This window comes from Hylobates moloch, unplaced genomic scaffold, assembly GCF_009828535.3.
Source record: "Hylobates moloch isolate HMO894 unplaced genomic scaffold, HMol_V3 SCAFFOLD_4, whole genome shotgun sequence".
Classification (NCBI taxonomy): domain Eukaryota; kingdom Metazoa; phylum Chordata; class Mammalia; order Primates; family Hylobatidae; genus Hylobates; species Hylobates moloch.
Genome location: NW_026652279.1, coordinates 101,091,832 through 101,109,115, shown reverse-complemented (window position 1 = coordinate 101,109,115; position 17,284 = coordinate 101,091,832). Strand labels below are relative to the sequence as shown.

The 17,284-nt window shown below is 43.3% G+C and overlaps 1 protein-coding gene and 1 non-coding gene across 2 annotated transcripts; one reads left to right on the top strand and one right to left on the bottom strand.

The window, feature by feature from the left end:
* Positions 1-5,205: 5,205 nt before the first annotated feature.
* Positions 5,206-12,798, bottom strand: SAP18 (Sin3A associated protein 18). Its single transcript, XM_032150721.2, has 4 exons — positions 12,236-12,798; positions 11,922-12,031; positions 5,888-6,010; positions 5,206-5,628 (listed from the first exon to the last, which is right to left on the bottom strand). The coding sequence occupies exons 1-4, from the start codon at positions 12,362-12,364 to the stop codon at positions 5,472-5,474; spliced, it is 519 nt and encodes a 172-aa protein (XP_032006612.1). The 5' UTR covers positions 12,365-12,798; the 3' UTR covers positions 5,206-5,471.
* A 160-nt stretch (positions 12,799-12,958) lies between these two features.
* LOC116467678 (small nucleolar RNA SNORD27) lies at positions 12,959-13,030 on the top strand. Its single transcript, XR_004247884.1, has one exon. It is a non-coding gene; the product is annotated as a small nucleolar RNA SNORD27 (small nucleolar RNA).
* Positions 13,031-17,284: the final 4,254 nt, after the last annotated feature.

The window sequence follows — 17,284 nt, the reverse complement described above, 5'->3', positions numbered from 1 at the left end:
GCTTCAAATATTGGGATCTTTCAAGTGTTTCTTCCCACTGCTCTTAAAATGAAATCCAAGATCCTTATTTTGGCTTACATGGCCCTACGTGATTTGACCCCAGCTTGCTTCTTCCTCCTGCCCCTTGTGCTCCAGCCACACCACCCTCTTCCACTCCGTTCTTCCTGCCCCCGGGCCTCACACAGGCTGCTCTCATCCTGGAATACTCTTTCCCACCCACTGTGCTAACACTCCCTCATCCTTAATTGGTGGACACTTGATGTTTTTGTCTGTCCCCAACTACTGCCCTTAAGAACTTACAGGCCAGTGCCAGGCTCAACCAAGCAACATCACAACTTCTGACCACACTGGTCAAGTCAGGTCAATGAAAGCCCATTCTTAGACTGGGGAAGTGCTGGGAAAGAGCAGCACACTTCTGGAGATGCAGAGGTACAGCTGGAGCCGTGAAGGGAGGGCCGGCCTGTGGAGGAGCCCTCGCAACAGAGTTGAGGTGGTGGTGGCGCTCAAGGATCAGCTGGGCCTGAAGTCAGCTAGCTCTACCCTGGACTATTCTGTTAAATGATGCATAAGCTGCTTGCCCTTGAGCCAGCTGGAGTTTTCTGTTACTTCAGACTTTGAGCCCTGGCTAATATGCTCTCAGATTAAGTATCATTTTATCAGACTTTACCTATCTTCCAGGTTTAAAAGAGATCTTCCCCCTTAGTTCTTTCTCAGCACCTTATTCTCGTCCTTCATAGTATTTCGTAGAATTTAATAAATTCTATTTAATAAAATATTTGGGTATACATTTATTTAATATTTGTCTCCCCCGCTGGACCACAAAGGCTCAGTAAGGGCAAGGACCTTGTTTATTTGCTTTGTCCATTACCCGAGCACCTAGCGGTTTAAAAGGTTTATTGTGTGAATTAGTGATTACATCAGAGTTGAGATCTTACAATGCCAGGGATGGTTCTAAATGCTATACATTTATTAACGTGTATAATTAACTCTTTGAGGTAGGTACCCAATTTTTCAAATGAGGAAATTGAGGCTTTAATGATTAACTTTCCATGTCCGATTTCCCATCCCAAGTCTTGTTTGTTGCCAAGCCCTACAGAGGCTCCGTCTTTTAACATCTTCCTACCACTACCCAGATTCTCACCTAGATTATTACAATTCTTTAGAATTATCTGATACTCCTCTTTATCTGGAACTGCTGCCAAAGGTCAGTAGGTGAGTGATTTACTGATTGTGAGCTCATCGTTTCCTCTTTGTTCATGCTGTGCGCTTTATTGGAGTGTAGATCCCACTCCACTTTTAGGAGTTGAACAAGCTTAAATGCCATCTGTAGAAAACCTTTCATTATCCTACCAATTTCAGTAGCAGTTCTTTCTTGTGACATTTTTCTGTCCACCTTTTATCAATATTTGCACCTTTTCCTCCTTACTAGACTGTAAGATTTTGAGCAAGGATCTGCATGTGTCAAATCTTTGTATTGCCAGGTTCATAGCATCTGGTACATAAAATAGGCACTCATCTAAAATTTTCAAGGATTTTTAAATATCCCTCAGAAGGTTCACTTCATTCTTTTTTGTTTTGTTCTGTTTTGTTTTTTGAGCCTCCCTCTGTTGCCCAGGCTGGAGTGCAATAGTGAGATCTCGGCTCACTGTAACCTCTGCCTCCCAGGTTCAAGTGATTCTCCTGCCTCAGCCTCCTGAGTAGCTGGGATTACAGCCATGTGCCACCACATCTGGCTAGTTTTTGTATTTTTAGTAGAGATGGGGTTTCACCATGTTGGTCAGACTGGTCTCGAACTCCTGACCTCATGATCTGCCCACCTCGGCCTCCCCAAGTGCTGGGATTACAGGCGTGAGCCACCGCACCCGGCCCACTTCATTCTTAAATTGCTCTAATTTCATCAAATTCCTTTTTTTTTTTTTTTTTTTTGAGACAGCGTCTCGCTGTCACCCAGGCTAGATAGTGCAGTGGTGCAATCTCTGCTCACTGCAACTTCTGCCTCCCAGGTTCAAGCAATTCTTCCACCTCAGCCTCCCGAGTAGCTGGGATTACAGGCATGTGCCACCATGCCTGGCTAATTTTTGTATTTTTAGTAGAGACGGGGTTTCACTGTGTTGCCCAGGCTGGTTTTGAACTCCTGACCTCAGGTCATCTGCCAACCTCAGCCTCCCAAAATGCTGAGATTACAGGTGTGAGCCACTGCACCCGGCCAAATCCTGGTTAAATTTTCTTATGAGTTAGTTGTAACTGGGTTGACATAGTACCGTGGGTAGAGCAGGAAATTCTGAACAGCTGAAGGCACAAATTGAAGAGGCTAGAAATATCTCTTTTCTCTTTAAAATAGCCTACTGAATATTCACTGCCCACCAGGCTCTCCCCTAATTTCACTGACTCCTTCCAAGTTTTATGAGGTAGGGATATCATTAGAGCTTCCTATAATAGTCTGCATTAACATTCCCAGGCTAAGGACTTTTGCTTATTACAACTACTTTTTAGTATTAAAATTACTTTTATGTTAGCTTATTTCCCATAAAGAGTTCTTGAGGGGGAGAATCCATGATTTTGTCTTCACAGAATAGTTGCCTAGTCATGATTAATCCTTTCTAACAGAATAAACATAACTTCCTTCAAGCTTGTGCCATTGCAGACTCCAGGAAATTACTTATGTGCAAAAGCAACCTATATTTAAGTAATAGAAGACAAACCAGAACAGGCAGACATCTGGCTGCTCTTAACACATTCAAAGTGGAAACTATGACCATGTCCTATTTTTTTTTGAGAGGCATTTTGAGTTTGTATAAAAACAAGAGGTCTACTTTAGGTAACTAGGCAAAAATTGCTACTTGTAGGGAATAACATCACTACAAGAATAGTGTGTCAGTGTAGTGTGGGTGGATGCCAGACTGTAAGAAACTGAGGATAAAAGAAACAACTGAGTATAAAAGAACACTATTTCTGGAAATGTTTCAACCAATCCTCTATTTTTGGCTACCTAGGTCCAATACCCCATTTTTGAGCTGTTAAATAGCCCCTCAATCTGGGCCTCATTGTCACCTATAAATGGCAACTATAGTCACTGTATCTCAGTTGTGGTTACATGAGGTAATGCTGGCAAAGTTGTTCCTTAGCACAGTATCAATGTTCCTTACTTACGGGGTCATGTCTGGATAAACTCATCATGAGTTGAAAATATCCTAAGATGTTCAGTTCACAGCTGGTTTATTGGGATGTAGCCCCATAATAAGCTGAGGACCGTAGTGAATGGCTTATTGCTTATGCACCATTGCAAAGCTGAAAAATCTAAAGTTGAACTATCATAACTTGGGAACCATCTGTGTTTGGCACAAGTAAACACTTAAATCATAGTTACAAACTTGATTTAGAGTGCTGCCTTCTGTTTTACAAAAACAAGTCTGAAATGTGTTTAATTGAACAAGAAAGAGGTATACCAAGTTCAGCTCCTTATTATGTTCAATTTTAGATAATTTTAAACCTAGCCTAATGTTTCTTTCTACCCCCATTCACATCTGCCCCTCACATGCATAAAACCGATACCTAAAACATTACCTGAGTCAATGATCAGCTGGGCATAACCGTCCCAGTGTTTGTACACCGTGAAAAACTAAAAAGACATTACAGGCAATATCATGTACTGTAACACATATTCCAAAGGGAAAACATCAATTCCAAAATACCTAGGAGCAAATGAGGCAACCAGGGCAGACACTAAAGCACTGAGCAAGACGCTGTCATGATGACTACTTATTTCTGTTTTATATGTGGGGAAACAGCTCAGTTATTACTCAAAGCCACACTTACCGAAGCCAGAGGTAAACTAGTACAAGTCTTTTGATTCTTAGCATTATATTCAATAAATTCACTAGGTATTCTCTAACTGTAGTTTTGATGGAATATTGAAATCTTTAAAGGAAAAATTCCATGTTGGAACCAAGCAAAGGGTGGAATTTGACAAACCAGCCCAACCACTTTGGCTTACAAAGTCCTTTATTTAGTTCCTACCCTCTTCATCTGCATAGTAAATCACAGGGTTCCCCCCCACTGCCACCACGAATAGGAAGTTAATCGTGGCTATTCTCCAAAAAGCTAGGTGCAAATTAACTTTATGGCTCCAGTCTATCTAATCTGAATGAATAAACAATCTAGAGGTTTGGGGTAAACCACAGCACAGAAGAGGCACCAGATCTAGGCTCCAGGCTGGTCTCTGCCATTGCTAACAGGGACACCAATTCCACAGAATCATTAGATTTTAAATGGCTATTTTTTGTATGTACCAGATAAAACTAGTGCAATTTTATTGCTGCTAGTACTTTTTTTTTTTTAATTTTGGGATATACACTTTCAATTGGCTACTGTAACAAACTAAAGGGAATTTACAATACACTGTCATACTGTTCATAAACTTCAAAATGAGAGTAGTGCCATGGAAGAGATCCAGTTTTAATATCACTTTATGGCCAATAATCAGTATTTATTGTTTCTCATTTGTCAGGCACTATTCTAAGCTCTTAAAATATTCGGTCTTAACAATCCTATAGGCTGTTATCTCCATTTTACAAAATAAAGATTCAAACAATTTATCCAAGGTTGCAGTCACTGCTGCAATCAGGACTTAAATGTTCTGCTGCACTGGTCTTCACTGCTTTACTGCCTCTCAAATCAGATGCACGCCAGTACCTAGCACACAACAGGGTGTGTGAATACCTCCTATTCAGCCTGACCTTGTCCTTGGCTCTTCTCCCTGGGTCTCAAGATTCCTCCTTCACCCCTCCCTCCATCTGCAGATCTCCAAGGTAAACCTTTCTACCTGTACCGAAACGCTTGTTTCCTCTGAACTGGTTCCAGCCTTTAAAATGCCCTATTCCCCACATGTTAAAAATTTAAGTGCTCATTGTGGTGCGTTTCTTTAACCTTTTATGTCATGGTACCCTGATCAAGGCGGGACAATCTCTTCCAACACAGCTTCTTCAACTTGCCTCAGCTTATACTATTCCAAACTGCCTCTGCTGCCACTTGAGCTCACTCTCACATGTCCTTTCCAACTGCATACAGCAGTCTACACCACAATCTCATGTTTGATTACATACAATCCCGTGGCTGTCTTGTTGTGTCCCTTTGGGCTTAACCATACGCTCCTCCACTACTTAGAATAAACCCTGTTCCCAGGCCTCCATTAACTTTCAAACTCAGGCTGATTACACACATATATTTAACAGTACAGTTTTACACAGAATGCTAAGAGCACTTTTCTTCATATTTTACAGAAGGGCTTGAAACATACAGACTTTCTATTAGTAATCATACAATAGCACATCCAAATCTAATTCCTAAATAGATGATGCATTATAATTTGTTTAGAATTTAAAGGCTTAATGGCAATAATCAGGGGAGGAAAAAGAGTAAGTTTATTTTACATAACTGACGGAAAAATAAATTCAAAAAATAGTAAATAGAATTTAATATGGTCTCATGCGCCCTGAAGGAGGTGGTGCCCGATTTGGAGGGGTAATTGCTATGTCCAAGTAATCTCCTATCTGGAACTTCTGTGACTGCAGGGTCATGGAATCATCAGTCCCTTTTCTGCCAGACATGGTGCTGCCAATCTCCTTAACTCTGCAAGAAAGAAAATCAACTGTTAATGGATCCAAATCAATGAAACCCAATTATGTACTACAAAGTGAATATGGCACTGGATTTGCTCCATCATTTTATAACACAGTTCTAAAATTTAACTACTTTATTAAACCAAACCACGTATTAATATAAACCCATATTTTCCCACTAACAAGATTCATTGAAGGACTTATCTGTATCAGTTAAAACATACTAAAAACAAAGAGAATACAGGACTTAAAAATGAGAAGTTACCTACCGATAGCCAGGTCTTTTAACATCTGTAAAAACGATTGCAAAATTGAAGTGAGTGCCCTTCTTTCTAGCTTCTGGGTAGACTTCTTTTACTAAGCTTGTCAGTTCTTTCAAGGTTGCATCCATCCTGGATTTTTTTTTAAAAAGATATTTACATTTGCTTAATCAATAATATTAAAAGGGATACTGACAATGAGTTAATTACATATATCTGAGTTGTGACTTACATTAGAAACTGCCAGGGTCTTATACTAGAGTTTAATTTTAAAGCAGCTAAAGATACTATTTGCCTCCAAAAACTCCGTGTACCAGCCTTACTGCTGGAAATTTCAATTAATTAGACTCTTAGTGCTAAAAGGGACTTCAGAGATTCTATATGCTATCTTCTGTTGCTACACAACACCTTATGGCCTAGTGATTTACCTAAGGGTAACTAGTCTAAATAAATCCAAATATGCAAAATAGATGTATCCCATTAGTTCTAAGACATGTACCCTTCCACATTTTAGCATCTCTGAAATTGGAATGTATCTCAGAATCAATATACTAGGAAAGCATTTTAATACTGATGTTTTGTTTTGCTTTTGAGACAGTCTCGCTCTGTCGCCCAGGCTAGAGTGCAGTGACGTGACCTCAGCTCACTGCAACCTCTGCATCCCAGGTTCAAGGAATTCTCCTGCCTCAGCTTCCTGAGTACCTGGGATTACAGATGCCCACCACCACGCCCAGGTAATTTTTGTATTTTTAGTAGAGACAGGGTTTCACCATGTTCGCCATGCTGGTCTCAAACTCCTGACTTCAAGTGATCCACCTATCTTAGCCTCCCAAAGTGCTGGGATTGATTACAAGCGTGAGCCACTGCACCCAGCCAGATGTGTTTCTTCTTTCTTAGATGGAATCTTAAGTTTTACAACAGATAAGAGTCCTAGAGCCAATGAAATAGACAAAATTTTCTTATGATGAAGCACAGGCTCTTGTCACAATAAAGTTTTTTACCCTGCAAATACTGATTTGAATGCAACTTTCATATAGTCCCCTGAGCTAATAGAGCACAATCTGAAAAAATATTTTAAAATATAAGCATCTTAGAAATAACCTAGTATACATTTTTTTGCCAGGTGCAGTGGCTCCTGCCTGTAATCCCAGCACTTTGGGAAGCCAAGGCGGGTGGATCACCTGAAGCCAGGAGCTCAAGTTCGAGAGCAGCCTGGCCAACGTCGTGAAACCCCGTTTCTACTAAAAATACAAAAATTTGCCAGGCATTGTGGCACACAACTGTAGCCTATAATCCCAGCTACTCAAGAGGCTGAGACAAGAGAATCGCTTGACCTGGGAGACGGAGGCTGCAATGAGCCAAGACTGTGCCACTGTAGTCCAGCCTGGGTGACAGACTGAGACTCTGTCTCAAAAACAAAAAAACCTGAGGTCACACTGGTTTATCTGTCTCAGAAGTGACTTTTTTTTTTTTTGAGACGGAGTCTCGCTCTGTCACCCAGGCTGGAGTGCAGTGGCGCAATCTCGGCTCACTGCAAGCTCCGCCTCCCGGGTTCACGCCATTCTCCTGCCTCAGCCTCCCGAGTAGCTGGGACTACAGGCGCCTGCCACTACGCCCCGGCTAATTTTTTGTATTTTTAGTAGAGGCGGGGTTTCACCGTGGTCTCGATCTCCTGACCTCGTGATCCGCCCACCTCGGCCTCCCAAAGTGCTAGGATTACAGGCTTGAGCCACCGTGCCCGGCCTCATTTATATTTCAAACATACCTTATACACAGCTGGAATATAATTTTATACATCATTTTAAGTAATTTTGTGCATGAAAGGAAGTTTGGTGCATGCCTGTAATCCCAGCTACTCAGGAGGCTGAGGCAGGAAAATTGCTTAAACCTGGGAGGCAGAGGTTGCAGTGAGCTGAGATTGTGCCACTGTACTCCAGCCTGGATGACAGAGCAAGACTCTGTCTCCAAAAAAAAAACAAAAAAGTTTGTGTTAAGAACTTATGTGTGCAATCTTCCACCGGTGTCACGTCAGCTCTCAAAGTTTCAGATTTTGTGGCTATCAGATTTTGGACTTGCGATGCTCAATCTATATTCTGATACACAGTACATACTTATGATGATATATACCAGAAAATTTTTCCCTTTCTAAAAATATTTTCAATATTGTCTTGCTCTTAATGAATTTGGGGGATTTATATCACACCTTTTATCAGTTCTGACAGTGTGAAACCTACACAAGCTTCCCACCTTCTAAGGACTGTCTTTCCAGACCAACAATTGGAGTGCCAAGTGTTGCTTTTTCATCACTAGTCAGAAGCTTGAGGACAGGGTGGGGGGTTCAGTATTTGTGTCAGCTTGACGAAGCTACAAGTCCCCAGATATTCAACCAAACACTAACCTAGGTATTGCTGTGAGATATTTTATAGATGTGACTAAAGTCAACAACCAATTGACCTTAAATTCAGAGGTCTATCCTATATAATCTAGGTAGGCCTGATTCTATTAGTTGAAAGGCCCTAAGAGCAGCCTTTCCTTCCTGAGAACCTGCCCTACAGATTTGACAATTAAGGGCCTAGACAGCCCCCACAATTACGTAAGCCAATTCTTTGCAATGAAGCTTTTTTTTTTTTTTTTTTTGAGATGGAGTCTCGCTGTCGCCCAGGCTGGAGTGCAGTGGCACCGATCTCGGCTCACTGCAACCTCTGCCACCTGGGTTCAAGCAATTCTCCTGCCTCAGCCTCCCAAGTAATTGGGATTACAGGCACCCGCCACCATGCCTGGCTAATTTTTGTATTTTTAGCAGAGACGGAGTTTCACCATGTTGGCCAGGCTGGTCTCCAACTCCTGACCTCATGATCCGCCCACCCTGGCCTCCCAAAGTGCTGGGATTACAGGTGTGAGCCACCGCGCCCAGCAGAAACAAATCTCTTAGCACATCTCTCCCAATTCTGTTCTTCTGGCTGAGCCCTGACTGACTGGTGAACACAGCCTGCCTCTACTGGGCTCCTCTGGACTTCCACTCCTTTTTCCATAACTTGTCTTGGGACTGCCTACTTTAACCCCCCAGTCTGCTTCTCCAAATTGAGAATTTCCAGTATATGTTAACTAATTTTCCCTCATTACTATTTCTGGGAGTGAGGGCAGGCCTTTGTGTTACCCCCATACCAATCATCCAATCTTTCAGAATCTTTTCTTTGGCCACCATTTTGAGATATATAACTTAAGGCTTTGTTTGGTTGCAATTTATGGATGGTATAGTTTAGGACAGGATTTTGTAATTTTTTTTCTTGATTCAGAGTAGAAGGTCTGTGGAACAACCTCACTCTGCCATTTTAACCCTAAAAATCACTCTATTCATCCGCTTTCCCTGATAAAAGGACTTACTACAGGGAGGAGCAGTACCTTCTTGACTTTATACCCTCAGGATCTAAGCACACACAGCACCTGGCAAATAGGAACTCTTATTTGTTGGAAGAAGCATACACTTTAATTTCTGAAAAGAGATTTTCATCAAGCCATTATTCAACAGTTCTTCCATATAAGCTAAATCAACCTTCCTAGAACACTTACCCTTGAGTGATGCTTAAGTACAAGTATTACACTACTGCATAAATTTAACAAGCACCTCCAAATAAGACAAGGTCCCAATCTTCAAGGGATTAGCTCTAGTGTACAGGGCTTAAATAGTTTAAAATTATACATCTTTTGGGGAATATAAAATAGTGCAGCTGCTATGAAAAAGTTTGGTGGTTCCTCAAAAATTAAACAAAACTAACATATGACCCAGGAATCACTCCTAGGTACATACCCAAAAGAACTGATAGCAGGGACACAAACACATTTGTATGCCAATGTTCACAGCAGCATTATTCACAATGGCAAAAAAGATGAAACAACCCAAGTGTCCATCAATAGATGAGTACATATGTGATGCACACATACAACGAAATATGATTCAGCCTTGACAAGGCTAAATGGATGCTACAACATTAACCCTAAAAACACCATGAAATAAGCTAATCACAAAATAACAAATACTGTAACGAGTTCACTGAAATGAAATATGCAGAATAGGCAAATTCATATATAGACAGATAATACGTTCGAGGCTACAAGGGGATGGGGCAGGGGAGGAAGGGAAATTATTAATAGGCACAGAGTGTCCTTAAACGGGTACCGGCACACTGGGCATGGTGGTGTGCGCCTGTAGTCTCAGCTGCTTGAGCCAAGGAGCTCGAATCCAGCTTGGGGAACAGAGCAAGACTCTGTCTCTTTAAAAATTAAAAAAAGGCGGGATGAGGTACAGGGTTTCTGTTGGAGAGAGGGATAAAAACTTGTAGAAACAGTGGTTGCACAACAATTTGAATGCTATTAATGCCACCAAATTGTACACTTAGAAATGATTAATGACCAGGTGCGGTGGCTCACGCCTGTAATCCAACCACTTTGGGAGGCCAAGGCGGGCAGATCACTTGAGGTCAGGAGTTCGAGACCAGCCTGGCCAACATGGTGAAACCGTGTCTCTACTAAAAATAAAAAATTAGCCAGGCGTGGTGGCGGGCGCCTGTAATCCCAGCTACTGAGGAGGCTGAGGCGTGAGAATCGCTTGAACCCAGGAGGCAGAGGTTGCAGTGAGCTGAGATTGTGCCACTGCACTCCAGCCTGGGTGACAGAGTGAGACTCAAAAAATAAAAATAAAAGAAATGGTTAACACAGCAAATTTTGTTATATATGCACACACATATATATTTTGAGACGGAGTCTCGCTCTGTCGCCCAGGCTGGAGTACAGTGACGCAATCTCACCTCACTGCAACTTCCACTTCCCAGGTTCAAGCGATCCTCCTGCCTCAGTCTCCCAATTAGCTGGGATTACAATTCTGCGCCACCACACCCGGCTAATTTTTGCATTTTTAGTAGAGACAGTGTTTCATCACGCTGGCCAGACTGGTCTCGAACTCCTGACCTCAAGTGATCCGCCAGCCTCAGCCTCCCAAAGTGCTGGGATTACAGGCATAAGCCACCGTGCCTGGCTTGTTATAACATCTTTTTATCACAATAAAAAATTTATTTTAGGCCGGGCACGGTAGCTCACACCTGTAATCCCAGCACTTTGGGAGGCTGAGGCAGGCAGATCACTTGAGGTCAGGAGTTCGAGCCCAGCCTGGTCAATACGGTGAAACCCCATCTCTACTAAAAATACAAAAATTAGCCAGGAGTGGTGGTGGGCACCTGTAATCCCAGCTACTTGGGAGGCTGAGTCAGAAGAATCAATTGAATCCAGGAGGTGGAGGTTGCAGTGAGCCGAGATGGCACCACTGCACTCCAGCCTGGGCAACAGAGCGAGACTGTCTCAAAAATATACAGAGAGAGTATATACATATATTTTTCAATTACACACCTTTTATTTCTACTAAAAAGCCATTATGGTGTCAATCCAAGGAGTTACGTGCAGCACTAAAGGCAAGCCTGCAGTAGTTTGTAGGGAGGTACACCCAAGAAATAAACATTCAGGAACCATCTTCACTAAACACATATCAAAAGCTTTTCCATTAACCCTTAGAGAAGAAATAACTCGGGTTTTGGTAGTTTATTTTTCACTTTTGGTGCTTTGGTACCTAAGGCTTAATATTACGTGGAAATGCTCTTTGAGAATAACAAATACCACTCGACAGCATCACTCTCCCTTACCATGTTGTCCTAGTGCAATTTATTTGACTATGAGTCCCTTTAGGGCGGATACTACAACTTAATTATCTACCTATCACTTTTGTACCTAGCAGCCATAACAGTGAATGCAATCTTGGGTCTGTCCATTCTTAACCGCCCAAAAGTTGCAACATTAATCACAAAAGCGTTACAATACAGGCAAATCTCCTTTCACCTAACAACAAAAACTTCTAACTTCCTGAAAGCTGAGTCCGAAGGCCCCAAGTGGAGAAATGAAATTGAAATCAAGGAGAATAACTCTACACTGGCAAAGGCAATTAACTGTTGTTCCAGGTTCCCAGCCCGGGTCCCTGAGCCCACCCTGCCCTCCTCACCAAGTGTAGATCTGCAACTCGCTAGACGGTACATTTCCCCGGGAGAACTCGTCCATTCGGTGGTGGCGGCCGTTATTGGTGGTGAAGACCCGTAGCAACAGTGGGCATGTCTGACGGAGAGAGAAAACGGAAGGGCATAAGTTAAAAACACCAGCTGCGAACCCGGACCTCATCTCTCTTCCCGAGGCGTTGCGGCCTCCGAGCCGCCCCGAGACCAAAAACACCATCTCCTCCCGCACACAGGCCGCGCCTCTGCACCCGGCCGGGCTCATCCCCAACCTCTTCCCGGACCTCAAAGCGGAGGGGGCCTTCACCTTTTCGCGGTCGATCGGCTTTTCTGGCTCCTTCTTAATTTCCTCCTGGGTAACGCGCGACTCCACCGCCATCTTTCTCCTACGGCCCGTGAGACGCTCGCCCTGACCTCCGACCCCTGCAGCGAGCATGAGCACGAAGTCTCTCGCGAGGAGAAGCTCGACACTTTATAGTCGGCCAGGAGCTGGGCGGGGCGTCTCCTAGCGCAGGCGCACTTCCGTGCGTGGCGTGCAAGCCGGGGCGCGCCTGCGTGTTGCGACTTCGGGAAAAGGCGGGTGCTGGCGTCAGCGGGGAGGAGGTGCTTAGCGTCTGTCGCCTAGCAGTTGGTTGCCGGGATGTTTTTTTCCCTTAAATATTCACAGGCGAAATAAGCTTAAGGTGGCGTTTTCACGGTAATGACGAAAACCTTATTGGACACAAAACGTTCCTTTATTAGCAAAGTGTAGATCTTTCTGATGAAAGAACAGGCCCTCGATGCCCGCCCTTGAGGTAAGCCGGAAGAGGGGCCGCCAGCTTAAGTGATCCTGGAGCGATCCTTCCAGCCACACACAGTTCGGGTGGCTTAGAGACCTGAACGCGTACAGCAAATCCAGAACTTGTAGGAAATAACGTTCTAGAATATCTTCAGGACCTATGGGTGGGAATATATGATACAAAAACAACTAACTTGAAGCAATTGATTTGACTGGGTTACGACAAAAATAATCTGACCTTCAAAATACATAACTCCATGATGAACCCAAAATGCCAAGTATATGACTGAACTTACAAGTGATACCATCTTACGACTGAAGAGTGGGAAAAAAAAATACATCATAAGAGAGAAGCCACACAGTAGGAGAAATTTGTTACACATATGATTGACAAAGGCAGTCATCCAGAATGTATAGGATCTAAACAGACAACCCAATCGAAAAATGGATAAAATTACTGAACAGGTGCTTTGGCAATGACAAAATCCAGATAGTCAACAAACATGTAAGGTGCGCAAGCGCATTACGAATCAGGGCAATGCATTAAAACCACAATTAGTTTCAGTTGATTGGTTTTTAAGTCACACCCACTAGATTGGCAAAAATTAGGAACTCTGGCCGGACGTGGTGGTGGCTCACGCCTGTAATTCCATCATTTTGGGAGGCCGAGTCAGGCGGATTATTTGACCTCCTGACTCCCGACTTGAGGTCAGGAGTTTGAGACAAGCCTGGCCAACACGATGAGACTCCGTCTCCACTAAAAATACAAAAAAAAAAAAATTAGCCAAGAGTGGTGGCAGGCGCCTGTGATCCCAGCTACTGGGAAGGCAGAGGCAGAAGAATTGCTTGAATCTGGGAGGCGGAGGTTATAGGTTACAGTGAGTGGAGATCGTGCCACTGCAGTCCAGCAACCTAGATGACAGAGTGAGACTCCGTCTCAAAAAAAAAAAAAAAAAATACGGCCGGTCGTGGTGGCTCACCCCAGTAATCCCAGCACTTTGGGAGGTCAAGACGGGTGGATCACTTGAAGTCAGGAGTTCGAGACCAGCCTAACCAACATGGTGAAGCCCCGTCTCTACTAAAAATACAAAATTAGCCACTCGTGGTGTCACAAGCCTGTAATCCCAGCTACTTGGGAGGCTGAGGCAGGAGAATCACTTGAACCGGGAGGCGGAGGCTGCAGTGAGCCAAGATCACGCCATTGTACTCCAGTCTGGCCAACAAGAGCAAAACTCCGAAACTCCATCTTAAAGCAAACAAAAAATCTAGGCACTCTGACAGTAGCAAGTGTTTGTAGGCTACTGGGAATTCTCATATACTGCTGGTAAGAATGTAAACTGGAACACCTGTTTTAGAAAGTAGTACTTACCCTAGAGAAAATCTTGCTCAAGTGTATCCAGAGACATTACAAGAATGTTCTTAGCTATATTGTTCATGAGAACAAAAAGCTGGAAACAGCCCAAGTGTCCATCAACAGTAGGACAGTTCAGTGAATTGTGGTGTACTAGACAGCAGTAAAACTACCAATCAACAATGGGATACTATAAAGCAACACAAATTTACAATCTACAGTCATATGAAACAATGTGAATCTCACAAACATGATGGTGAATATAAGAAACCAAAGACAAAAACGTTTTTACTGTATGAATTCATTTTCAAAACATTCAAAAGCAGGCAATACTAAAATATATTGTTCAAGAGAACTCCCAGTTAACAAAATTATAAAGAAAATGGAGAAGTAATTATAATTACCAGAAAAGTCTGAGTAGTAATGACCTCTGAGTATAGAAGGGAATTGTAATAAGGGAGGGGCAAATGGAATCCTTCTAGAGTGTTGGCAACATTCCATTTTTTTTTAACCTAGGTGGTGGTTACATAGCTGTTTTAATTAAAATTACTTTTTTTTTTTTTTAGACAGAGTCTCGCTCTGTCACCAGGCTAGAGTGCAGTGCAGTGGCACAATCTTGGCTCACTGCAACCTCTGTCTCACGGGTTCAAGCAATTCTCTGCGTCAGCCTCCCCAGTAGCTGGGATTACAGGCACCCGCCACCATGCCCAGCTATTTTTTTTGAATTTTTAGTAGAGACGGGGTTTCACCATGTTGGCCAGGCTGGTATTGAACTCCTAACCTTGTGATCCACCTGCCTCAGCCTCCCAAAGTGCTGGGATTACAGGCATGAGCCACCAAGGCCAGCCTGAATTAAAATTACTCTTTAAAGAGTACATTTATGTTATTATTATTGAGATGGTCTTGCTTTGTCACCCAGGCTGGAGTCCAGTGATGGAATCATGACTCACTGCAGCCTTGACTTCCTGTCTCCAGCAATCCTCCCACCTCAGCCTCCTGGGTAGCTGGGACCGTGTAGCCGGGAACACAGGCGCAAGCCACCATGCTGGGCTAATTTTTGTAGAGATAGGACTTCTCCATTTTGGCCAGGCTGGTCTCAAACTCCTGACCTCAAGCTATCCACCCTCTTCAGCCTCCCAAACTGCTGGGATTACAGGCAAGAGCCACTGTGCCCAATCCCATTTATATTTTTATGCACCCCTCTGTACTAATGCTATACCTTGCTATTTTAAAAATACATAATTCAATAGAAAAAATGACAAAAGACATGGATGGGCCAGGCGCAGTGGCTGACGCCTGTAATCTCAGCACTTTGGGAGGCTGAGATGGGTGGACAGCTTGAGGTCAGGAGTTCGAGACCAGCCTGGCCAGCATGGTGAAATCCTCTCTACTAAAAATACAAAAATTAGCTGGGCGTGGTGGCAGGTGCCTGTAATATCAGCTACTCTGGAGGCTGAGGCAGAAGAATCGCTTGAACCCGGGAAGCGGAGGTTGCAGTGAGCCGAGATCTGCCACTGCACTCCAGCCTTAGCAACAGAGCCATACACCGTCTCAAAACAAAACAAAACAAAAAATAATGGGCATTTCATGGAAGATTAAATGAAGGTAAACATATGAAGATACCCGACCTCAAGAATAGTCATAAAAATGCAAAGTTAAACACAGATAACATTTCACTCTACTAGATTAACCAAAATGTGAAAGTCTGACAATTAAGTGCTCACAAGGATATGGAGAAAAGGGAATTCTTATAGATTGCTCTCATCCACTTTAGAAAACTGATTGGCAGGGCCGGACGCGGTGGCTCACTCCTGTAATCCCAGCACCTTGGGAGGCCGAGGCGGGTGGATCACAAGGTCAGGAGATCGAGACCATCCTGGCTAACACGGTGAAACCCCATCTCTACTAAAAATACAAAAAATTAGCCGGGCATGGTGCCGGGCACCTGTAGTCCCAGCTACTCAGGAGGCTGAGGCAGGAGAATGGCGTGAACCCAGGAGGAGCTTGCAGTGAGCCGAGATGGCGCCACTGCACTCCAGCCTGGGCAACAGAGCAAGACTCCATCTCAAAAAAACAAACAAACAAAAAAAGAAAACTGATTGGCATCACCTAGAAAGATTCAATATGTGTACACCTTAAGACTCAGCTATTCTGGCTGGGCGCAGTGGCTCACGCCTGTAATCCCAACACTCTGGGAGGCCAAGGTGGGCAGATCACCTGAGGTTGGGAGTTCAAGACCAGCCTGACCAACATTGAGAAACCCCATCTCTACTAAAAATACAAAATTAGCCAGGCATGGTGGTGCATGCCTGTAATCCCAGCTACTTGGGAGGCTGAGGCAGGAGAATCGCTTGAATCTGGGAGGTGGAGGTTGCAGTGAGCCCAGATTGCACCATTGCACTCCAGCCTGGGCAACGAGAGCGAAACTCCGTCTCAAAACAAAAAAAAGACTCAGCTATTCTATGCCTTATGTGTAACTCAGAAAAACTGTTGACCATGAGCACAAGGCAGCAGTTTAAATAATATTATAATGTGTTTATTCATAATAACTAGAAACAATTCAACTGCCTACCTAGAGTATATTCGTAAAATGGAATATTATAAAGACTTGAAAGTAAATAAATGAATCAGTACTCTTTTTTAAAGTTTTTTTATGATTTTTATTTATTTTTTATTTTTTTGAGATGGCATCTCACTCTGTTGCCAGGCTGGAGCACAGTGGTGCGATTTTGGCTCCCTGCAATCTCTGCCTTCCAGGTTCAAGAAATTCTCCTGCCTCAGCCTCCTGAGTAGCTGGGATTACAGGCACGCACCACCATGCCTGTTGTAGGAAGTCAGGAACCCTGAATGGAGGGACCGGCTGAAGCCATGGCAGAAGAACGTGGATTGTGAAGGTTTCATGAACATTTATTAGTTCCCCAAATTAATACTTTTATAAGTTCTTACGCCTGTCTTTACTGCAATCTCTGAACATAAATTGTGAAGATTTCATGGACACTTACCACTTCCCCAATCAATACCCTTGTGATTTCCTATGCCTGCCTTTAATCTCTTAATCCCATCATCTTCGTAAACTGAGGAGGATGTATGTCACCTCAGGACCCTGTGATGATTGCGTTAACTGCACAAATTGTTTGTAGAGCATGTGTGTTTGAAAAATCTGAAATCTGGGCACCTTGAAAAAAGAACAGGATAACAGCAATATTCAGGGAACAAGAGAGATAACC